At 38.2% G+C, this 26,271-nt stretch overlaps 1 protein-coding gene across 1 annotated transcript in view; it reads right to left on the bottom strand.

Annotated features, from left to right (window-relative positions):
• FREM2 (FRAS1 related extracellular matrix 2) overlaps positions 1-26,271 on the bottom strand; it is a 169,549-nt gene that overhangs the window by 68,683 nt on the left and 74,595 nt on the right. The window contains exons 4-6 of the mRNA XM_001915694.6: positions 19,130-19,360; positions 6,917-7,042; positions 5,553-5,804 (exon numbers count right to left, since the gene is read on the bottom strand). Of these exons, the coding sequence (XP_001915729.4) occupies positions 5,553-5,804; positions 6,917-7,042; positions 19,130-19,360 (609 nt within the window). The remainder of the gene's footprint in view (positions 1-5,552; positions 5,805-6,916; positions 7,043-19,129; positions 19,361-26,271) is intronic.

Genomic DNA, 26,271 nt, shown 5'->3' with positions numbered 1-26,271 from the left:
ATTTACCATAGTGCTCATCATGCCGCCTTTTACACGCCCCTGCCTCAGATCGGGCGTGCTGATTTTCCCAGGGTGGTTGAGGAAGCCAGCCGCTTTAGCTAAAACCCCTGTGGGTTGTCACACAAAAGCGGAAAATGGATTCAGCTTGAATGTTCGTCCACTAACTTCTAAAGACAGGCAGCAAAGATTAGGGAGATGTTGTTAGCACTGACTTCATACTCTTTGTAATGAATGAAAGCTGTAGTATTAAAGTAACCTTTCCTGAAGTCCTGAGGACTAAAGACATAGATGCAGGATGTTTAGGATAGCTGCACAAAGTGACAGCATTCTTTTTACGTCAGTGTGCTGCTCACGTGTAAGTCTCTTCCAAACACGATGAAGATTTTAGCTATTTCTTAAAGATGCTACACAGATTTTATCAGAATGTATTTCTGTACTTTGAGGGCTGCTCTACTCTCACACCGTTAAGCATTAGTCAACACAGAGAACATCACTGGTCCCAGCTGCGATTTTCAGACATTTGCATCTAAGCAAAGTCCACTTGTGGTCTAGCTCTTGGTCCTCCACTCTGCAGGCACAGAAACATCATCTTACCATTTCACTGAGGAATAATCTGGCTTTGGAGGATCAACTGACTTTTTAAAATTCAGATTGCTCTGGGGCTGGCCCCATGGCCGAGTGGTTAAGTTCGCGCGCTCCGCTAGAGGTGGCCCAGTGTTTCGTTGGTTCGAATCCTGGGCGCGGACATGGCACTACTCATCAAACCACGCTGAGGCAGTGTACCACATGCCACAACTAGAAGGACCCATAACGAAGAATATACAACTATGTACCGGGGGGCTTTGGGGAGAAAAAGGGAAAAAAATAAAATCTTTAAAAAAAAAAAATTCAGATTGCTCTGAGTTACAAACTCACAAAGGATTTTTTTCTTTTTGGTCAGGGAACAGCTGGTTGGTTGATTTATCATCTGGTATACCCATTACCACAGAAATGGATACAGCAATCAGCAAAGAGTATGGAAAGTTGTGTGTGAGAGCTCACCCAGATTGTGTAACTGACTTGAACATTCTCCCTACTCCAATTATATAATTTTTAGTGACTGAAAAATTGGCCACCCTCAGAAACAACGTCTCCCTCCAACCAACGTTGATCTATATTTAGATTATTCTTTTCTAGATTCTATGACAATTGCTTCCTTTCAGTTACATCATTAGGTATTATTTATATTTTAACCCCCTTGATGAGTTTCAGAATTCATTATAGCTTAGAGGAGAACACATGCAATCTAAGTTAAACAGACCTAAATTTAGGACATATATCCAACACTGTACATCTGTGTGATCTTAAACAATTTTTTTAGCCTCTCTGTCTAGTTTTTCATGTATCAAATGGAGAAGATACCTACCTATTTCATAGAGTAGTTTTGAGATTTAACTGGATAATTCATGTAAAGCCCTTAGTACATAGTAAGTGTTCAAAAGTGACGACTGTTAGTATGTATCTCTATTATTGTGCATGAATGAACTTTGACTTTCTCCCCACTAACTGCACATTCTTTCCTCTCTCCGTAATGAACTGGTGAAAGTCTGCACAGACAGTACATTATGGCTAGCAGAAATGTTTTCATTTATAAACTATGTACATGATAGGCAAAACATCATCATAAGATGTCAATTTCTAAAATGAAAAAGTATAGGTAAAATTAGTATCCTCACTTTGTTCACAGAAACAGAAGTTTAGAGACATTAATAAAATTTGACCGAAAAGCTAGTAAGACATGGAGTATTCCAACAAAGGTGATCACAAAGCAAATACTTCTAAAATAAGCTTTGGGTTTATCTTTCCTATTATTTAAAAGATGAGTGAAATATTTGCATGTTGAAAAAAATTCCCCAGATAGACTGGTTAAAAGCTCTGGTTAAGCAAGAGGAATGAAGATAATGACCCAGCTTGTCGCATGCTAGATATTACAGATTTAAGAATGTTTTATAGCACTCAGACACAGAAATACGTTTGATTCTTGGATTCTTTTCAGCCTTTTCTCTGCTGGGATTGTCATACCCTTATACTGACCTCCTTCCTCTTCGCCATTTCCCATTTTCTGCTTAACATTCATGAAATGCACTCATTTTTTTCAAAATATGAAAATTGAGTAAAATCAGTCCATATTATGAGTCATATGAAGGCCATTTTTGCATGTCCTCTTAAGCAGTCTTATCTTCTCCCATGACTTGTATTATTATCAATAGAGATAACATGTAACTTAACGTCTCTAGCACACAGCTCTGTCCTAATCTCCAGATCCAATCTCCATTAGCCTGCTCCATGTCCAGCACTTTGAAGTCGTACAGACTCTTGAAACAAACATGTCCTAAAGGAACTCCTTGTTTTGTCCCTAAACCGCTTCTGCTCCTGTTCTCCCTATCTCAGTGAACTGTACCGTTCTTAACCCAACTTCCCCGGCTAGAAACCAAGGCATCATTCTTCGGACTTTCCTGTCCTCTATCCCTTCATGTCCAGTCAATTACCATGTCATGCCCATCTTCCTCAGCACTATCTCTTGGATGCCTTCTGGTCTCTTCATCCCCATAAAATCACCCTTTTCTGGCCGCTGTCACCTGTCACCTGTATTCCTCCAACAGCCTCCTGAGGAATTCAATCTATTCTCTACATTTTAGCCAGTGCAGAGTGTTATTTCTAAAATGCAAATCTGATTTTGTCATTCTACTTAAAACCTGTTAGTAGTTTCCTATTTCTATTTCAAAATAAAACACAACTCCTTTAGCTGGCCTCCTGGCCCTGTAAGATGGACTCCTTGCCCATCTCTCCAAACTCTTCTTTGTTATTCACTCTTTTGAGCTCACGATTTTTGTAATATCCAAGCCTTCAGTTCCTTGGAGGCATCACACGCATTCAGCCTGTGTACATGTGAGTTTTTCCTCTAGGAAAACACTTTCCTTCTCCCTTCACCGGGTTACTCTGATATTGTCCTCAAGTTTCCACTAGGAAATCATGTCTTTTTAAGAAGCCCTTCCTCAACCTGAGCTGGCAAAAATGTTCTTTCTCTAATAGAGCACTTAGTACATTTGTTTTATGCTCATCTGTTCTCTTTTCTGTGTACCCCCAAAGTCTGAAAAAGCCCATGAGTTTAGAGGCTATGGTTCCCGTTTGCTTTGGCACCTAGCAACATGCTGGTACAGAGGCGCTCAATTCACATTTTTTGAGTGAATAGATATATGAATGAGTGAATATTGGATTCTCAAAAATATTTGTTGAACAAATGAATAAATATTTATTAAACTGCAATGTGACATTATCCAGAGACTCCATCTCTTGATTTACTCCACCCGGGAATCTTTAAAGTGGCAAGTGTCTTCTTCCAAAGCTAAATATGTGCTGCACCTTATTAAGTTAAAAATTTTACATTGTGAATTTATTTAAAATAGGGGACACCACTGTATTTGATTATAGTTAATCGTGAGTTTCTGGTGGATTTTTCTGTACGTGAGTGTGTTCAATGTGCATTTGCCTTGTTTCTTCCTTATAGTGAAGAAAGCTTTCTGAGGGTGGGCATTATTTATATACAGGACTTTTGAGCTATTAAACAGGGGCAGGGCAAAGGAAGGAGGAATGAAGGCGATTGCTGACGGCCTTCCTGACAAACTGCTGGTCCACTGTCTGCCATGGTACCTGCACCCTTAAAATCAAAGCCTGTGGCACCAAAACTCCCCAGCCCGCTTCCGGGGCAAACAGACCCCTGAGCTCCAGCTACCCCACTCATAATACCACCTGTGCTGTCTATACCAGGGAATGGGAAAGCTTAAAGGAAACACTGATAATAATAAAGTATTTCACAAATATTATGTGATAGTAGATACTATAACAATGGTTCCACAACCTTGTCACCACTAGGGACGGATTTTAGAGGCAATGACAGCACGGAAAGGTCACGTATTTGGGGCATGGATACTGACTTGGCTGTGTGCTAGCTTTGCAAACTCAAGTCAATCTCTGGCCTCTCCGAGTCTTGTCATACGTGAAAGAGGAATAATGACGTCATCCTTCGCTGTTGAAAAGATTTAGCAACGTACATGTGAAAATGCCTGGTATCTAATAATGGTTTCTTTCTGTACCTTTATATTTTCTCATGTGTGTCCCATAATCTGTATGGGAAAGTCTTTTTGCCAACAAAACAAACTGAACTAAAGTAATCGTTAATTATATTTTCTATTTTTAAATTAAATCTATCTTTGTCTTTCTATCTATCATAATAGAAATAGATGGACATCTAGATAGCAGATAGGTATTTAGTGTGGACTATTAATTCTGTTTTGGCTGACATCCAAAATACTCGCTTCCTCTCTAAGATCAACTGGATTTAAAATAAAAATTCCGTACTTTATTTAAATACAGAATAGGATTGTTTATTAAACTAAGAATCCAAAGCAGCAGGGGATTATCTAAGTTTAAGGTAGAATCAAGACTTTCTTCAAATCCCTCTTGATAAAATCCTTCCTAATTTTCATCACCAATGTTTTTAAACCTTTTCAGGAAAAAATGGACTTTATTATCTATTTCACAGGATTGTTAGGAGGAGGATGTACAAAGGACCCAGTGCTATGCTCCACACAGAGGATGAGCTCACAAGACACGTCACTACCTTTTTAGCTATCACAGGCCCTCCTGGGTAGGTTAGTCTCAACTTCTTGAGTTTTCAGATAGTTCGGATGAGAGTCTTTCGACTCTCCTCCCACTTCTTTCCGAACCAAAAGATTCACCCACCCAGTTTTGTCCGCTTTCATCTCCCATGAGGAAAGATCAAGAGGGAAAGAAAAATATGCAAGTCCTGGAGTCCTCTCTCTCCGCTTACTGCTCTCACTTCTCTTGCAAGATTCCTCTCAATCCTTCCTCTTGTTCTCTCTTTTCTCCCCAGATAGCACAAACTGTTTATTGAGCCAGGAAGATTAAGACCCTTTTGCTCCTTTTTTCCTTTCAGAAAGAAGGATTATCTGATGGTAATTTACCTTCCCTCAGGAAGGGTAATCTAACAGAAACCTTCCCCTTTCTGGAGCAGAGATCTGCCCACTGGACTTCGGTTCCCATATACTTATTACCTTTCTGGTTATTCATTTAACAACTTTGATGCGTTTCTTTGTTAAATGAGTTGAAACTCTGAGATTAAAGTTACAAAATATAAACTTTTAAAAGCAAAGCGAAACAAACAAAAAGGAAATTAAGTTTAGCAAAATCGCTTCAATTCTTCACCAGGAAATTTTAAAAGTTTAATTACCTAATGGTAAATGATATTGTAAAAGAAACTGTACAGAGAAAAAAACACACGTAGATACGACTTTTGCCCTTAAAACCATTAAATTAAGAACACGAAATTGATTGATGCAGTCAACTTTGAAATTACTCACACCGTAAAATCAAGCATAAAATAAACGTGCATGCTATAATTCTTTTACATTCTTGTTTTTCTGTCTAGAAGGTTGTGCGTGATGTTGAGCTGCCTGGTAGGAGGAATAATTTTCAGGTAAATTAGTACTTACCATCGTCTTTGTCAGGAACGATTGTAACCCGAGCCTCTGGGAACTCTGATCCAATTCTCCCGCCCATGGGCATGCTCAGACGGACGTGGAATGTTTCCTCCTCTTCATACAAGGAGTCATCAATAATGACAATGCGGCACATTTTCTCCCGCTCGTCTTTGTCGAAGCGAACAACGCTGGTGTGGTCCTCAGGTCTGGATATGTAATCAGAATAGGACAGCACGGATGTGGGCACAGTTCCGCTTGCTGTTCCTGGAGGCAGAGAGAATCCAAAAGGTGTTTCTGTAGAACATGTTACAAGGATATTTCCAGAAACAGTTATTTTCCTATGCAGCATTTTAATGGTCAATTGGTATATGTGAACACCCTTGGGAATTGCAATAGCACCTACATCCTGTTCCAGCATCATGAGTCAGCTTCATAATGGTCTCAAACATACAACGAATATTACTTTTTAAGTGTTTTCTCCTCTCCCTCCTGCCAGTGGTCTTTAGAACAACAGAATATTACAAAATAATAACTCCTATTGTTCAAATGCTTACTGTGTGCAAGCAAAGAGCCAATTTTGCATGCAAAAAGCATGCAAAAATGCAAAAATCTTGCCTCATGAATCCTCTCAGCCACTCTAGTGGGTTTTACACATTTGGTAACTGAGGTTTACAGAGGTTAAAGCACTTTCTCTGGGACCCAGACCCCAAGGCTGATCCTGAAGTCTGCAATTTCAACCACAATTCTCTATCACCTTTGAACTCACATACATTAATGGAAATTTTAACAAATGTCTGCTCAGATATCAACAGCATATATGACTTTTTCTTTTGCATTCTTAGAAAATCTACCTGTATCCTAGAAAGATGTTTCCTATATTAATGAACGTTATATATTAATTTTGACTTTGTATTACATAATATCACCTTTCAGAGGATGCTTACCCATGAGCAAAACAAATATTGTGAAATTTGGTTGAAACAAGTTTCAAACTAGTTTGAAATTAGTTTCTTTTCCTTGGGTATGCATTTCTTTGCCTCTATTTTTGTTTTTTAACAATAATTTCCTTCTACTTGAGCAGGTTTGGTGGGGGAGGGGGAGTTCTTTGCAATCCAAAAGGACTTGAGTATTAGAATAAATAACCAAGTAAATCAGAAAAATTCTTGATAAGCAGCAGCATTCCTTGCAGGCCCACTTAGAGGAGTCCTCAAAGGTGTAATAGTGAAGGAAGATTCTGGATAAATACTTTTTTTTCTTTATAAAAATTATAACGATAAAGCATACGCTTCATGGCATAATGTTACGGCTCCAACATGTTAAAGAGGTTTATTTACATGTTTGGGGGGACATTTCAGTTCCTTCACAAATCGAGCTACCTTGCTGCGTGTAACAGATCACCATCAGCTCCTGGCTGGCGTCTCCACTTCTCCTAATGGGAATGAACAGTTCACCAACATCTTCTTCAATGGCGTATTCAGACTGGGGAATAAATACAGTTGATTCTAAGGGAAAAACACAATCACAGCCACTATTATTTTTGTCTGAGCTTCTTATCGCTGAAATAATCCTATGCAAATTAAAATTGCCTTAATGATTGATTTTTTTTCCCGTCGTTCACAATGAGAAGAAGGAAAGAGAGGGGAGAAGTAGGTATAAAGTGTGCAGGCTCTGGACCAGTGAATTCTTAACCTAGAAATAAAATCCAGCATTGCTTTTATCTCTAGTAATTGCTTTTTTCTCAATTCATAAGTGCTGCTGACACACTTCCTTTAAGTCCGACTTTGTTCTCTGGGCACAGATTAACACCTTCCAATGGAGTGGCCGAATTTTAGACCTCAGAAGGCTCCCGTCCCCACTCCTTACAGATGAGCAAACTAAGGCTCACAGAGTTGAATTTATTTGCCAAGGAATCTTACTGATGGAATCAGGATTAAAACTCAGATGTTCTAACGTTTACTCTCTTGTTCTTTTTACCCCAAATCTGTTCCTTTTGAATGATTAATGATCAAAAATATAATAATGCTTTTGTTCAACAAAAAATGCATTGTTCAACACTTGGTTTTTTGGGTTTTTTTTAAGCAGCAATTCTTTTAGAATTTATAAATCTATTTACCAGCTGTAAGGACCATGTCTGTGGTTTTCTCCCTCCCCTAGAGGAATAACAATAACACACCGTATACATTATATTTATATAATATTTTAAGTCTCAATGATTCATTTTTAAGGTAATTGAAAGGTCCACTAAATAATACAAATGGCATAATTAAATTGTTTAAAGATACAGTTCATTGTAAAAGTACGTTTAGTTCTGTAAAACATTTAGTTCAACAGTTTGACATGATAACCTCCAAACAGATACTTTGGTATTTCACTGAGAGTCTGTTTCACTGAAATTCTCACATACACACAGAAAACACTTCATGGTTATTTTTAAAAAGCAAGCCACACTGCTTTTGATGATCATAAAAGGTCACTGGAATAGCCGATACAGGCCCTTGAGATCCACGTTCCACCCTTTTCCATCCTGCCCGGTGCCCCAGGACCTGGCCAATATGAACCCACATCAGAGGTTTCCCTTGTGTTCTGGCTTCCAGTGGGTCAGCCGAAGGAGAGAACAGGCCGGAGCTTGGAGGGCAAGAGCAGAGAGAGGTTGGCATTCTTTCCCCTGGCTCCCCTTATAGCTCCACAGCTGGCTGCAACCCCCAAATAAAAGTCACAGTGCCTGCCATGGTCCTAGCTCACTCTCTGGGTTCCTCTAACTTCTTCTCTCCCCCCTCAGGCCTAGAGGTGGTAATGGCGCCCACGCTTACAGCCTTGGGGGCTTTCCGACACCTGGCAGATTTCCAGTCCTTGCTCTCACCTTGGTAAACAGTCATGTTATTAAATTCTTTTTAAACTACTCATTTTGAGTGTGTCATTTGTTTTCTCCTGGGACTCTAATACACTAATTTTTAAATTGGCACCTTAAAGAGAAAGATCTGTGGATATAAGATTTTATAGCCAATTATTCATTTATGAAACATCGATTGGGTGACTTCTACTTGCCAGACACTGTACTGGGAACAGAGGATATGGAAGCAAAAATAATCCCTGATCTCACGGAGTTTTTATTCTAGTTGGGGGTGAAGAGGAGGAAGAAAATAAGCAAAAATAAAAGGAAATATATAGTATGTCAGGAGGCGACAAATGGTATGAAGAAAATAGAGTGTGCTGAGAGGGGACAGGGAGGCTGGGGCGGGGTTTGTGCCGTGACAGGTCTGCTTTATACAGGAAAGTATCTCTGATGGAGTCACATTTGAGCCAAGATTGCAAGGTGGTAACGAGATGCCCTATGCAAATAACTTAGCGAAGAGAATTCCAGGCCAAGGGATGAACAAGTGAAAAGGGCCTCAGACCAAGTTGCACCAGGTGTGTACAAGGAATGGCCAGGGGGCCAATGTGGTTTGAGTAAATTGGACAAGGAGGAGAGAGCAGGACATAGGGCCAGAGAAGTGGTGATGGGATGGGCGGTGGGCAGATCACGTGGAACTTTCAGAACCATTGGAAGGACTTTGGTTTTTACTTAGAGCAAGATATGGAAACAAACAAAGACCCCCAGTCAGATGAAAACAAGTGAAAGCTATTTACTCAGAGTTTGCTCTAGCTCGGGAGTCAGCCACTGTCAACTGAGTTCTGGCTGAGATTCAAAGGTAGGCAGAGGAGTGGGGAAGCTTTAGAGTGGACTAAAGGGAAGGCTCCAGCTGTGCCCCGATTGGAGGCTGTTGGCACTGGGAATCTGTAGGCAGGCTAACTAGAAGCGGAGCATCCTATGTGACTGATTAGAGGAAGATATTTGGTTTTCTCCGGTTAGTCTTAAATTGGAAGCAGGGACAAAAATTACCGAAGCTGTCAATTATTGATCAAGTCCTGACTATTTTGGACCGACTGCTACAGAGGTTGTGGTTTAGCTTCCCACTTGCTGTAGGTTGTGGGTCAGAATTGTATTTCAATATGTGGTCTGTCCGCTGTCTGTTTATATATCCTGTCTCTCAATATGACTATGCAAAGGCTTTGAACATGGGGATGCTGTAATCTCACATATTTTAGGAACATCATTTTTGGCTGCTGTGAGATAAATCGACGCTGGGGGGCAAAAGCTGAAGCAAAGAGCCTGGTTAGGAGGCTTTGCAACCATCCAGGGAAGAGATCATGGAAGATTGGATCAGGTGGTGGCAGTGGTGGTGGCAAAATATGGCTGTGTGTAGGACATATAAAGGAAGAGCCAAAAGAGTTTTCCGATGGATCAGATATGGTATGTGAGAGAACAAAAGAATCAAGGATGATTCCAAGTTTTGTTGTCTTGACCAACTAGAAGGATGAAATTGCTATTTATAGAGGTAGGGAAGACTGCAGGAGAATCAGATTTAGGGGTGGAAATCAGGAGTTCCATTTCGGACATATTAAAATTGAGGCATCTTTTACATATCCAAACTGAGATGTCAAATTAGCCAGTTGGGCATACAATCCTGGGTTTCAGTGGCGAGGTCCAGATTGGAAATATAAACACGGAGTTCCTGGCATGTTGATGGTATGTGTAGCTATGAGTCAGAATAAAATCACTTAGGGAGGAATTATAGATAAAGAAGACAATGGATCCAGGAACTAACCCTGGGGCATTTAGAGGTCAGGGAGATAAGGAAGACTGAGAAAAGGAGGCTGAGAAGGGGTCGCCGTCAGGAGGACAATCAAGGGCGTGTGGGTACTGGAGGCCGAGTACAAAAAGTGGTCGAAGAAAAAGAGAGGGATCAGTTGTTTCAAATGCCACTGACAAGTCAAGTCAGTTGAGAACCAAGAGCCTGTCATCAAATTTGGCAAAGGGAAGTAAGTCACTGGTAATCTTCACCAGCACTGTTTCAGTGCAGTGGGGAGGACAAAAGCCTGATGGAATGGGAGAAGAGAAACTGGAAGACAATAAAGATAGACATTTTCTTCAAGAAGTTTTGCCTTAAATGGGAACAAAGTGGCATCTGGAGAAATATCTTATTTATTTTTAAGATGAGTGTTAGTAAGGGCAAAAATTACTCCTACTATCATGAAGTAGGATTTTACCAAACATAAAATTTCAACATAGAAATAATCATAACACTTCAGTACAAAGCAATACACAAAGTGCCATGAAATATTCAAGTATTCAATGAGTTTCAATGAGTGTCTTTTCATTAACTTACGGAAATTAACTCTGGTATCCTAGGTTTTGGCAGTCCTCGGATCATTTACTCCACGACATTAGCAAGAAATATTACAGAAAATTTTACTTATTAAAGTTTGATGTGGACTGAATGTTTCTGTCCCTCAAAATTTAAACATTGAAGCCCTAACCCTCAATGTGATATTTGAAGGTGGGGCCCTTGGGAGGTAATTAGGTTTAGATGAGGTTATAACGATGGGCCCTCATTATGGGATTTGTATACTTGTAAGAGGAAGAGAGAGATCTTTCTCTCTGTCCATGCTTATGCACACATGCACCAAAGACAGGCCGTGAGAGCATGTAGCAAGAAGGCAGATGACTACAACCACGAAGAGGGCTCTCACCAACCCCTGAATCTCTGGCACCTTGATCTTGGACTTCCAACCTCCAGAACTGTAAGAAATAAACAACTGTTGCTTACGCCACCCAATCTATGGTATTTTGTTATAGTATCTGAAACTGACTAAGAGTTGATTATACATAATATTTATTCTATACTGCTAATCTATACTGGCCAATTTTTTCTCAAATAAGTTATTCATAAAAGTCCCATGCATGGGATTTTAATTTAATACCTTGAGTACCTAAGTTTTGGATCCTCCTACGTCCTATGGCCCACGTAGTTTTGATTAAACAAGCCAGAACTTCTCACCAGTGCCAGTAGGGTTAAACTATGAATACAGAAGAAAGCTGGGTGTCCAGAGCTTGACCCTCACTCTGGAATCCACTCCTACACTTGGTCTGACAGAGAGTAAACAAGCCCAGCAGCAAGTTTAGGTCTGCTGTTGACCTAACTTCTGGCAGCAATGTGTGGTCTGTGGGAGAAGCTCGAAAAGGGTATCAAGAAAGACTCCCTGGCAGGCTTTCCAGTTAACATGATTTTTCAACTTCACTTTATGTATGCAATAGAAGCTTATATGAAGACTGACTCAAGTAAGTATAGTTCTTTAAGTGTAAAATCCTGAAAAGTGGCATTCTTGTTTATCCTTAAAAAGTTTTAGCTAATACAATATGGGGGGTTCTTACTATTTGCTAAGCCCTATTCTAAACACTTTACATGTACTGGCTAGTTTTATCCTTGCAACAGCTCTTTCAGGTAAGCGCTGTTATGACTGTCATTTTGCCTCTGAGGACATGAGGTACACAGAGGTTAGGTCAATGGCCAAAGCTTAGGCTGGTAGGTGGTGATTCTCCTTCGTGAACCAAGCGGTCTGTGTCAGAGCCATGCTCATAACCACCATGCTCTACTCCTAAAAGAACCCTCAGTGTGGCAGGAGCATCACACATACCAGAGAAAAACAAAAGGCTAAACTGAGATGATGAAAGAGAGCTACAAAGTACTGCCAAAACGGACAGATGGCAGGTTCCGCAGAAGCAGAGGAAAGGAAGCTACGAACAAATATTTTGAGAATTCCTTTAAAGATCCAGTGTGTTCATAGGAATTATATATATATTTATACATATAAAATTATAAAAGTATTATGTAAAGTATATAACATGTATCATATATATTTTAATAAAGTGTTAAAAGTACATAACATACACAATAATATGTCTATGAAAACAATACCTGTATGATATAAAAGTATATAACATGTCAAATCCCATTAGCACATTAGGTTGCAACTCCAGTCGTCTCCGGAAGGCGTTCATTGAGAGACAAAGCAAGGGTGATGTTATAGAAACAGCAAAGCCTCTGTTAAGTAAATACAGACAGAAAAAAATGATAGCAGGGGCATCCTCTCAAAAATTAATGGTGGTTATTCCACGTGGCAGGAATGCAAGTGACTTTTCTTTCTTTGAATCTCTCTGACTTTTTGACAATGAATATGTGCTACTTTCATATTTTCAGACTAGTTTCATTACTCTTTATTTTGAAAGATAAAGCTGAATAAAGTGAGTGCATTCTTTATTAGTGAATGTGACTATATTGTAAAGAGGACTTTGGTAACTGCAGTTTTTATTTTTAGGTTTTGACTCTGCTCTAATAGACAAAAAATGACTTCTCAGAAATAAAGTAGTTGTAGTTACAGTGGAAAGAGAGTGATCATGCTGTTCTTTTCACAATTGTACTGAACAGACTATGCTAAAAACATAATAGAACAAAATATCTTCTAAAAATCTTCGCTATAATAAAACAAAGAAGGGAAAGAAGATGCAGTGTATGGATGAAGGCACCAAGTGTTCATCATCTTTAAAAAGTTTGACACATTCAAAAATAACTTGGAAAATATTCCGTCCATCTTCAGGCTACCGCAGTGCCCTTGGACTGTCCAACAAGTAGTACTGAATGCGGAGTCCGTCAGTGATGTGTCTGAACAGCTCTCTCATGTTCCTCTGGTTATAATGATCAGTGTTACAAGTTCACATCAGGATACTATGAAGTTCAAATATTATTCTGTAGCACTATGCAAACATGCTGGTTAGAGTTAATCTTTGGGTAATCTTTGTTTCTACCATTAAATGTCTTTCTTTTGTTAATGTAGAAATTTTCAAAAAATTTTGCATCACTAAAATAATTTTATTTTGCACCACCTTTTTCCTTCTCCACCTTTTGGTGCCAGGAATGTGCAGATGTGGTTGTACTCTCATGTTTGGTTTTTTTTTTGGTGAGGAAGATTGGCCCTGAGCTAACATCCATTACTAATCTTCCCCTTTTTTTGCTTGAGGAAGATTGTTGCTAAGCTAACATCTATGCCAATCTTCCTCTATTTTATATGTGGGATGCCACCACAGCATGGGTTGATGGGTACTGTGTAGGTCCGCACCCTGGATCTGAACCCATGAACCCCAGGCCACCGAAGTGGAGAGCATGAACTTAACTACTACACCACCAGGCTGGCTCCAGATGTGGGTGTACTTTTAACAAGTGTTTAGAACTTTTTGTTTCTCTTAAGATGATGACCTGTGCTTCATAGCAATAGAGTCCAAAAAGAAAAAACCTTTGACATTCACTGAAGTTGAAGCCCTTTATGCTTTCTTTATCATTTTGGTGTCATCAGCTGCATCTGACTATCAATTCATTAATTCTACACCTTCAGTTTTGGCACACACATCTCAAAATATGAGCTAGCCACTGATTTCCCTACGTCAACATTGCCTGTGGTACAAAATTTTTAAAACAATAATTAATGTTTGGATTTTATATAATAGTCAGCTATTTCATATAATAGTCAGTTTATGTCATCTGAATTCTACCTTGTGAAATGGGTTTTGTTCACTCAACACACAAAAGTCTGCCTTTTCTTTGTATCCAATAAGATTAGAGTTCTTGAGATATAAGTTCTACCTTCCTCTAGAATAGCGTGTTTATTCTCCACTATATATTATATAATATTAACCTAATCTGGTCCCACCCAAAATCCAAAGTGAATCAAATATTTAATCCACTAGTTCATGGCTATATTTTGGTATTATAAAGATATCAGAATGAACCCATTTCACTCAGAAGTCTGCAGACACTTCAAGTATGAAAACTAAATAATTGCATAAAATACAGGCTTGAGATATCTATCTAGGTAGCTGTGCTCAAATGTCTATATTTGAGGTTGTTTTCTCCTAATAAAGTACATAAAACTCAATTCACTCTGGTTAGAAATTACATGGAGTAAAAAAAGAATGAGATCTCTATATAAAATAAGAAGTTTTAGCTCTCACATATTTTCCTCTTAACAGAAATGAAAATGTTTAATATTAATTAATATTGATATGCTTCTAAGAGTGAGGAGAGACAGTGTAATTTCTGACTGTTAGGGAGCCTAATATATAGGAAGTTAAGAATCTTTGTCCCAGGTTAGATACCCCTCCTATGGGTGCTGATTGCTCCCTTATCTGAGCACATAGCATTCTGTGTTGTTAATTATAACAATTTAGTGGAATGTAATCACCTAATGATATGAGCCTTCAGGCTTAGTGTGCCTTCTTCACTCTAGCTCCCATATTCCTAGCTCTTAGCAGACTTCCTGGCAGATAGCAGGTGCTCAAGAAACATTTGTTGAACATATAGATACATTATGCAAGGGATGAAGTGGTCTTGATTACCTTTCTAGATCACTGGGTTTTATTCACCTATACTAATATATTGAGGCTTGATAGATGAAGAGAAAGGATAATAGAATGAGAAGAGAAGGAACTACTTTGTTGTTCTTGTTTGTAAATAGGTGAAACAGTGTTGCTGTGGCAAAGTTTAATCTTGATTTGACCCTGGCACTTATCAGCTGGGAGACTTTGCGGAAATAAATTCTTTGAGCCTCAGAGATCTCATTTGGAAATTGATAAATAAATCACAGAGTGGTGAACATAAGGTTTAAATGAGATAAGGTTGTAAGTTTCCTAATGCAATGTTTGGCTCACAGTGGGTACTCAACATGGTAGAGACTGGGATCATGATGACTATCTTACTCTTGGCCTGTGGAATAATCCTTTTTGACTTCTTAGGGTTGCGTTAGAAAAAATGCAGGAGGAATAGTAGTGGCCTGAAATTTCCTCGAAGACCTCCTTGTCTCACGGAAATCTGCTATCTGCTTTGGACTGCAGTCCAGCCAAGCTGCAGAGGATCTTTTAATGGAAGACAATTGTTACCACTCAGTGGAATTTCGCAGAGGAGTGCCCATCCTCTCAGATGGCGTGTAATCTCACCCATCTCTGCCAGTAGTAAAGAAAACCAAACAAAACAGCTTCCAAGTGGTTGATTTTGGCAGAGACTAAAGGATGGCTCTATTTCTCAGGTTCTTCATCCAGAAAATGAGTTAAACATTTCATGCACTTTAAAACCCCTCCCAGCTGGAACTTTCTATGTGTATATGCAAAGGAAGGAGATCATGGAATCAAACTGAAACAAGGGAGCAGAGCAAAGGGATAGAGAAAAACAAAGGAATGAGGTAAAATCATGACAACAAATAGCAGATTTTCCCTGGGTGTGCACCTGGGAGCCACAAACATCCGGAGGCTTGGGAGGTATTACGCAAGTATTACAAAGAGAGGTTCACATCTCTGCTCAGCGTCTGTTCTCTTCTTATTCTATTACTCTCTTCTTATTCTCGGTCTTCAATTTACGAGGAAATGGAATTTATTGATTTATTCAATAAGTGACGAGACCTATTTGTCTAGGAAGTTATTGATATCCATAATCATGGCAGGATGGTCTATCGCCTCCTTTGTGCTCCCACAGCATTTTGTTGAGTAGGAGGAAAAGTCCCTTTTCAGTCCTCCATTTTCATGCAAAAAAAAAATATGTCTGTTCTAGATAAAAATGTGGGCTTCTGAAGGCCATCTGACAGTCCAACTGTGCCTGGGTGGCCTCTCCTTGATTGGCAGGGGCAGGTAAGAATCAGCATGGCTATCGCCATTCAGGAAATTTAGCTCCATACTATTCATAGCCACCCCAGGGCAGTCAGGCATGAGGACTAGGGTACACTTGCGCCAGCTCTCATTGGTGTCTGCCCTTCGAGGCAGGCTGCACCCCTGCACATATGATGCAGGAAAACATGACGACTGGATCCACTCATTAGAGAAGAGTCAACTCTACCGATTATAGAGTAATGGTTCCCAACTAGAGGGTCTCAACCATCAGGAGGCATGAGAAGTATTACAGAGCATGTATATGAGCACAGAGTATTGTCTCAGGATAAATAAATAAGCACCTAAGTGTATGCATTATTTTTGCAGTGGATGTAGATAATCATGTGTTGAATAAAATGTATAGTCATTTAAAATCTTTATCTAAATCATAATTATGCAATTTAAAAAATATAAATGGATAGAGAGTATAAGAGTAAAATTATGAACATGTGAGAATCCAAGATGGATGGATGTATATGTATGGTTGTGTCTGTGTAGCATTTATGTTAATAAGTTTTTTTCTCATAAAATTTAAGAACCAATGTTCTAAAATGTTTCACATGTTTGTCACATGTGAAATTGAGAGTGTCCTATAAACATCAAGCATAATGCTTACAACGGTATATATGGCTACAAGGTAGCGAGGTAAAAGAGAGTGACTGAAAGAATGTGCATAATGAATCAAGTACATTGTCTGGCACATAATAAGTGCTCAATGACTTTCAGCTATTGTCATTATCAGTACTAGTTATGGGTAAGTAAAGCATTGGGAAAAGTATGTACTTGCACATGTTTACAAACTGGCTAATAAGTAGAAGCAGTTCCCAGACTAAAATAAAGCAGAGTTGGTTATTCCCTCTTCTTGCTCCCAAAGCGCTTTGTTCATACCTTGCTGTACCACACCACACTCTGTTGCAATCACTTATTTATGGTTCCTATTACACCACATGCTCTTTGATAGAAGGGATGGTACTCTATTATCTTCACATCCCCATACATAGCACTGTACCCAGCACAAATATGAGCGAGATACATTTTAATACATGCAAAAAAATCTTGTAACATGTCCCAGAATTAGCATGCAGAGGGAGAGCTTACAGGCATAACGGTTCCTAGGGCTAGCGAATTTATATGTGAAGAGTTATGAGAAAGTGTAGAAAGAAACAATCAACATTTCGAAATGGTAGGGAAAGTGGAAAAAAAAGGATTACTTAATCTCTTAAAATGAAATCTAATATTATATTTATGATATTAGAAATAAAAACAATATTTGTACTGAGATTTATGTTTTGTGGAACTCTTTCCTAATAATACTACAACATGAGAGTAATTAATTTTTCTTATTTTGTGGACTGGGAAACTGAATCTTAATAAAAGCTGTTTGATTTGATTAAGGTCATACAACTAGAAATGGTAGAGTTGGGATTCAAACCCAGGTCTTGTAAGTTCAAGACCAATGGTCTTCAACAAGATGTGGACACTACCATGCATTATGGAACACTTGTCAGTTATCATAGAAATGATCATGGCCTGGAATGAATAGGGTTGAATTTCATCTAGAAAATTCTAAGACAACTAAGATCATCATTACATGAAATGAAATTGTGGCAAAGTTTTGTTTGGTAGTGTATAAGAGTATAGGCTCTTATATAAGGAATGTGTATGTGTGTGTGTGGGTGTGTGTACTGTGTGTGTGTATTTTGTTTTTAATCTCCCACTTCTCAGATGTATTATGGGTATAGAGTATAGAGTGTCACTCTGGGCTTATATATAGGAAGGCACAAAAGAGTTTAAGTCTTATTCCTTAAAGTAAAGTACGGCAATTATACCAATTGGCAAATAAAATACCAAGAAATGGCTTCAAACAAACTCTAACTAATGGCCAGTTTATATGTATTGAAGCTTGTTCAAAAGAGAGGAGCTTTATTATGCTAGCACTCATCCAAAACTCAGGACTAGAAGAAAATTTAATTATTTATTCCTAGATAATGCAGATAAAATTAAGTGCAATTAAACACTAACTGTTCTTTAAAGGAAATTATAAACATAATTGAACTTCATATTTACCTAAAGGAGAGATGTTGGTTAAACAAACACAGCCAGAGCACCAGTTGTCTCAGCCTCTCTAATTATGCTCAGTCTTTTAACCCAGAGATTTCCATATACGTCTCCATTTCCTGTACTTGGTAGATTGTATCTTCACAGAACATTTAAGAGTTTTCTGACTGACAAAATAAAGTAGGCTGGCAGTTTAAAGGAAAGTCATGTCTGGCTTCTGACAGGATTTCAGCTTTACAAGAGTGTCTCCAAGCTTTGTACAAATGCCAGCCCTCAAAAAGCCATTCAACCTTTTGTTCCTGACCTCACTGAGACAAGCCAGGACTGTGGAAGCATGGCAGGGGGAGGGAAAAGGTCCAATTACACACAAAAGCAGTGAGGTTCACTTTTACTAACATCAGCCAAGGGTGTGCATTGACAAGAAAATGTAATCTAATAGAAATTAAGCGCAATGGTTCAAGACACTATTCACCAAGGAGTGGGGGCAAGTTGGGTGGGTATTATGTAACAAATGTGGGAACATATGGCCGAATGAAAATCTTTGGCTGGTGATTACATAAAGGAAACTTGAATAATTAAGTGTAATATGGGGAACATGGTCTAATTCTTAAGCCATTTGTTTAATGAATATTTTTAAAGACACTAAAAAGACTTTAAAAAGTAATAAATTAATTCAAGAAACATGACATGAGCAATATTGCTTCTAAAGGGTAGAATTATAATAAGAAGAAGAACAAGATGATAATTCTATGCATATTCCTAGTTCATTTACTTGAGAAAAATATAGCTTCCTTTCATGAATTTTTGGGTTCCCTCTCCCATCAGCATACCTGAGAATATGGAGAGATTAATCTAGAAAGTTCTCTGTATAGAAAGTCCAAATATTAAACTTAAAACTTCTTCTGTAAGGTATTTTGTCACAAAAACCCAACAGCAACACAAACAAGTTGGTGATAGCTCTTACCATCTCCTGGGTCAACGATCTCCACCGTGGTCACTGCAGGGAATTCCAGGGCAGCCAGCACGGGCTCTGAGAGAACCACCTGGAAGGTCTCAGACTGTTCATGTTCTCCGTCACTGATGATCCGCACTCTCCATGTGGCCCTGGTCTGGCCTGGGTTGAACTGCACTTGTTTCTGTGCTTTGCCCTTGAAATCTTTGTCTTTTTCTGCAGTTCCATCTCTTGTGGCAATACCTTCACAGAAACATAATATCATTTTCTTAATTTGACTTTCAACTGGAATATTACGGTTTTCCAGGTTGTTAATCTTTTGTGTGTCACTTTATCCCGCAGTGTGAAGTAGATCCTGCTCTGATTCCATGAAATGAATAATTGGATACGGGTCCTACAATAATGTTCTAGTGGAGGTTCATGATTCTGCTCTACTCTTGCCCCATTACGGTTTTGCTATATATTCTTTGACCTAAGTTTGTGTTAGAACCTCTTGTAAAATAAGGCCTAGTAAATTGATATTCACATTGTACAATATTCTTACTGTTCCTACAAGTTCATACAATCCAAAAACTCCACATTTACCTTTGCATGTGTTATACTGCATGTATCATATTATAAGAAAAATTCTCTAACTAGAAAATCTAAGCCAATAAGAGACTCTGTGAATCAAAGAATTCTTTGATAACCTAAGTCATAAATGGCTAAGCATAATAATAAAAAATTATAAAATTCTCTAAACATTTAATGGAACTAGGACCCTTAAAAGAATCTAACTCAGTATTTGTCAGCATGACCATTGCCAAGTTCTTCTTTGTGGAACACTCCAGAATTCCATGAAATCATGTGAAGAGAATTGGAGAGCTAAATATATATGGTTATTATGAGCAGTATGTTTGGCTTACTCTGTTGGTTCACTCAAGGTCAATTTCAGTAAGCTGGAAAGGTTGAAGGATCTCCGAGTTTCTAACTACATTACAAGAGGATCTTCACCATTTCTATGCCAAATACTTAAATTATAGAATATGTGATCTATAAAGCAGTAACAGTCAACAAACTCAATATCATAGGAAAAATTATAAAATTGGAGTAGTACTTGTACACGTATATCATTAAGTACTGGATCAGGACCTCTTAGTGAGTCAAGTTAATAGAATATTTTCAAATATATTTCTTTAAATATTGGCATTTTCAGAGAAGTTGGTAGGAAACACAGATTTAAAAAGGGAAAAATATAATACTGTGACTATTAGAATTAAAAAGTCTGCAAATAAATTCTCATAACATTTCTCATTTAATTGGAAAGATTATCTTAGTTTTAGAAAATTTCTTTTGTTCTTCAAACCAGAAAGCAAAACTGGACCAAATAGGATCCATTCAACCACAAATATTCATTGAGTGCCTACTATATGCCCCACTCTGTTCTAGGCACTGGGGCTGTAGCAGACAATAGCAGACTCAAAACCCCTGCCACCATGGTGCTTATGTGAGATTAGTTTGAATATTTATTTCTCCAGCTGAATAGATCACTGACTGTTAGTTTCATCTTAAAATGAAGATGAAAATAAATATTTCATTAAAATATTTGTTTTATAGATCTCAGAAAAATAACGGAAATCTAAACACTGCATTTTTTCAATAGCAGGTAAAACATAATTTATTTAATGGCAAGAGAAAAAAGGGCACAGAACCAGGACTTCCAGCACTACACGTTCTGATGAATGTTGCAGACTTCCTGTTAGCTCTCTGATTCCTAATGCACACAGAATAGTTGTCAACACCTCTAGGATCCACCAAAATTCACTGCCAGAGTCATGACGAAAGGAACCATTCTCGCTGAGGTTCCAACACAGCTGCTACTCATGGGCCCATCCATCTCCAGTGGCATGACTAGCGAAAGAATGTGTTAGTTGCTTTCTGACAGCTACTGCCCACTTTTCTGTTTTGTTTTGTTTCATCGACAATGCATTATTTTCCTGGAGATTTAAAACAGTTAAAAGCAAAAAGGAATCAGTATAAAAACAAGGAATGTCTACTGGTTCCAACTAGTCATCCTTAGTAAATGATAGTCAAGTCATCCAACCTCATAAAAAATAAACTGTAATATCAAACCCCAACCATAGCTGCAACCCCCCCCCGCCATAATCTTTCTGGTGGGTTTCATAAAGGATTCTCAATCCGATGTAAACTATAAATGGACAATATCTTTGATTCACCAAGCAAAGAGGAATGGACTTCTATTTTATGAAAAACATTGTTGTCTTAAACTGTTTGACATGCTTCCCAAACATGAGATAAAACTAAGAAGGACATGTCATCCTTTTTTAAAAGGTAAAATTAAACTAAGATGGAATACTAAATTTGCCTTGGGTCAAAAATAAAGATTTCCTTTTATAATTAACACACAGTACCCACTCTGAGGGCAGTGCAACCTTGTCACTGAAAGGTGGTCCATGGACCAGCAGCATGAGCAATGTTTGGGAGCTTGTCAGAAAGGCAAAATTTCAGGCCCCACTCACCCCAGACCTACTGAAACAGAATCAACCCTTTAGCAAGATCCCCAGGGAAATCTTACATGCATTAAAACCCGAGGGGAAGTAGACACATATTAAATACCTCAAACCTCCACAAGGCCCTTTTACATAGGCACCCCATTTTCATAAAGGATGAAGAAAGGTGCATAGATTGTGGAGGAGACAGAGGAGTCCATACCTTCATCTAACATGGGAGATGAGACAGTGAAGCACACTCAACGTTAAAAAAACGCACTTATGTAGAGATACAAATATTCAGCTGGCCAACCACACATATTATAAATAAAATTATTAGATGAGTAAAAAGAATTCTGGAAGTCCAAAAGTTTAAAAATTGGGCTTAAATGTATGCTTCTTTATTTCAAAAAGAATTAATTATGAAATAAGACATATTACCTTGATTCACGAAGTGAAACTACAATCGTGCCTTTTTTTCCCTCTGACATGGAGGTTAAGCAAGCTCCTTTTGGAACGAGAGAGTAGATTTCAAATTCTACCTCAGTCACCTGGTGGCTATGGGATCATAGGCAAGTTGATAACTTCCCTCAGTTGTAGGGGGTTTAAGAAACACTATGGTGAGGTAGTTAAAAGCGTGGGCCCTGGAGCCAAATCTCAGCTCTGCCCCTTACTAGCTGTGTAACTCTGGGCATATTACAACCTTTCTGTAAATTGGGGGGGGGGGGGGGGGTGATATAATGACACTCTTCTCTTCTCATGGGGTTGACTATGTAAGGTATTGAGAACTAGGCCTGGCACGTAATAACTCAAGAAATGTTAGCTCTCATTATCATAACTTCATAGTCCATTATCTAACAGTGTTTGGCACATAATAAGCACTCGAGAAATATTAATTGAGCTGATGAATAAAACATTGTTTTAAGGAGCAAGAGAGATAGGAAAAGTATTTAACATGCTTAATGAAGTATCTTGCATTTAGTAAATGTTCAATAACTAGTAGAAATAAGATCTTTGAAATTCAAATACTTTTGTGATATGCAAATACATGTTTAATTTATTAATAGGTTATAATAGTTATAAAATGAATAATCATCTCTGAGAAAATACTTATACAAATTTCATGTAATTTATGATTTACTAACATGCTCATGAAGGTAAGTGACATTCTGCCTTGAGCTATAATGCAAACCGTCTAATTCTAAAAGTCATAAACGAAAGTGGAAGTTGTAAGCGAACAGTTACATGAAACATATTCATTGTAGAATGTCTACCAGGCTACCCTTTACTTTAATCTGACGTCCATTCCTAGCCCTGGCATGACTTCTATTACCATCTTCAATGATTGATGGGTGTGGGCCACACACAGAAGTCTTTCCAACTTTCTATCACTCCAGGTTACTAAGTAACTATCTGAGGTTAACCAAGTAGAGCTATAGAGCCTTCACAGACTTCCTGGTACTGATCCCTACACTTGTGGGAAATAATAGTTCATTGAAAAAATAACTTTCAGAAAAAAAGAACTCTCGTTTGACATTTTAGCATTTAGCTTAAAAAAAAGGCAATGGAGAGAAAATCAGAAAAGATAGTTTAAAAAATATTTTTCAATTATTAACTTTCCCATTGCTATCAAGGGGTATTTGTAAGTGAGTAATTAAGTATACCCATTGGGAGTGGGAATTCAGATAAAACACAAATAGATGAAAGCATCCTTAAGATTTGATAAGGCATTCTGGTGTTTAGTTATTATTTTCTCTGACTTATTTGTCATATTTTCAAGCAGAAAGCTCAGTTAAAGGTAGTCTCTCACTGGCAATAAGTAAGACAGGATCAGATTACTGATTTGCAGAGCACATGTAAGTGTGCAGAGAGAACAGACTACTAAAAGAAAGAGAGCAATAGGAGCATTCACTCTGCTCTAGAAGGTTAAACACAGAGAGTGCAAAAGACAGTCTATGAAGAGACACATGCAAATAAAGAAGGTGGAAGCTTATTCCATGCTCATGGATTGGAAGAATAAACATAGTTAAAATGTCCATATTACCCAAAGCAATCTAAAGATTCAATGCAATCCCAATCAGAATCCCAATGACATTCTTCACAGAAATAGAACAAAGAATGCTAAAATTTATATGGAACAACAAAAGACCCCAAATAGCCAAAGCAATCCTGAGAAAAAAGAACAAAGCTGGAGGTATCACAATCCTTGACTTCAAAATATACTACAAAGCTATAGTAATCAAAACAGCATGCTACTGTCAGAAAAACAGTCACACAGATCAATGGGATAGAATTGAGAGCCCAGAAATAAAACTGCATATCTAAGGACAGTTAATCTTCGACAAAGGAGCCAAGAATATACAATGGAGAAAAGAAAGTCTCTTCAATAAACGGTGTTGGGAAAATTGGACAGGTACGTGCAACAGAATGAAAGTAGACCATTATCTTACACCATACACAAAAAATAACTCAAAATGGATTAAAGACTTCAATGTATGACCTGAAACCAGAAAACTCTGAGAAGAAAACATAGGCAGTACGCTCTTTGATATAGGTCTTAGCAATACCTTTTTGACTACTATGTCTCCTCAGGCAAGGGGAACAAAGGAAAAAGTAAACAAATGGGAATACATCAGACTAAAAAGCTTGTGCATGGCAAAGGAAACCATCAACAAAACAACAAGACAACCCACCAATCGGGAGAAAAATATTTGCAAATCATATATCTGATAAGGGGTTAATTTCCAAAATATATAAAGAACTCATATAACTCAACAACAAAAAAATGAAAAATCCAATCAAAAAATGGGCAGAGGATATGAACAGACATTTTTCCAAAGAAGATATACAGGTGGCCAACAGGCACATGAAGAGATGTTCAACATCACTAATTAGTAGGGAAATGCAAATCAAAACTACAATGAGATATCACCTCACACCCATCAGGATGGCTATAATTAACAAGACAAGAAATAAGTATTGGAGAGGATGTGTAGAAAAGGGAACCCTCATACACCACTGGTGGGAATGTAAACTGGTGCAGCCACTATGGAAAATAGTATGGAAACTTCTTAAAAAATTAAAAATAGAAATACCATACAATCCAGCTATTCCACTACTGGATATTTCTCCAAAGAACATGAAATCAACAATTCAAAAAGATTCATGCACTCCTATGTTCATCACTGCATTATTTACAATAGCCAAGATGTGGAAGCAACCCAAGTGCCCATCAACTGATGAATGGATAAAGAAGATGTGGTAAATATATACAATGGAATACTACTCAGCCATAAAAAAGGACAAAATTGTGCCATTTGTGACAACATGGATGGAAATTGAGGGTATTATGCTAAGTGAAATAAGCCAGACAGAGAAAGACAAATACCATATGATTTCACTCATATGTGGAAGATAAACACACACAGATAAGTAGAACAGACTAGTGGTTACCAGAGGGGAAGGGGCTGGGGAGAGGGAGAAAGGGGCACATATGTATGCTGACAGATAAAAACTAGACTATTGGTGGTGAGCACAATGCAGTCTATACAGAAACTGATATATAATAATGTACACTTGAAAGGACACAATGTTACAAACCAATATGACCTCAATAAAATAACAAAAAAAGAAGAAGATGGAAGCAGAGCTGCCCCAGCTGCATGCAGGATGACCCTATAGGTGGACCAGCCCCCCTGGAGCCAGAGTAATCTTGGGAGATCAGCAGAACATAGCGTGAAAATTCCTCTTCTAAAGTTAAAAAACAAAAAATAGAGGCCAGCTCCATGGCTTAAGGATTGAGTTCAGTGTGCTCCACTTCAGCAGCCTGGGTTCTTGAGTTTGGTTCTGGGGTGTGGACCTACACCACTCGTCAACCATGTTGTGGCAGCAACCCATATATAAAGTAGAGGAAGATGGGCACAGATGTTAGCTCAGGGCTAATCTTCCTCAGCAAAAAAAAAAAAAAAAAGCACATTTTAAAAACAAGGGGTAATTAATATCCAGTACCCAAACATCAGGGGAAAGCATGGGGACCAGGTGGTGATTGTGGCTGTGGCAAGGATATAACGTGTAGTATGAGTGTGTGTATGCGTGCATGTGTGGTGTGCGTTTGGTACGTGCAAGTGCATGCTCTTGTGTGTGTGTGGTATGTGTGAGTGCATGCTCTTGTGTGTGTGTGCTGATAGGGATCTACTGTTTAAGGCTTTTAAATTTCAGGGACCAGTAAAATTTCAAATAATCATTTTGGAGACAAACACAGGGTTTTCAATTTTTTATTTGGCCAACGTTTTCCTAGATCCCTACCTTAAGTTGATACTCTCCCTCCATGAAAGCTTTTACCCCATGAAAGTGTTATTAGCCCAGATGCTTATAAAACATAGGGTACCAAAAATAATATAATTCCTTGGGGTGCTATCATTTTTCACCAACATACCAAATATTTTGTGCCAATTATATTACTGCTTAAAATTACCACTATATCTTCTTTTCTCTATGGTACACTTACATGAAATTGAAAGTGAGCTTAAATTGGAGTTGAAAAAAGGTTTTATTCATTTGCTTTTGACTCTCAATTTTATTTAAAAGAGGTAAAGCAGCAGCAAAGGATTAGTATTTAATATTTTACTATTGGTTACAAAAGAAAAGTCACAACACATACTTTTT

This window comes from Equus caballus, chromosome 17 (assembly GCF_041296265.1).
Source record: "Equus caballus isolate H_3958 breed thoroughbred chromosome 17, TB-T2T, whole genome shotgun sequence".
Lineage (NCBI taxonomy): Eukaryota > Metazoa > Chordata > Mammalia > Perissodactyla > Equidae > Equus > Equus caballus.
The sequence above is the reverse complement of the archived record's forward strand: the minus strand, read 5'-3'. Positions and strand labels throughout refer to the sequence as shown.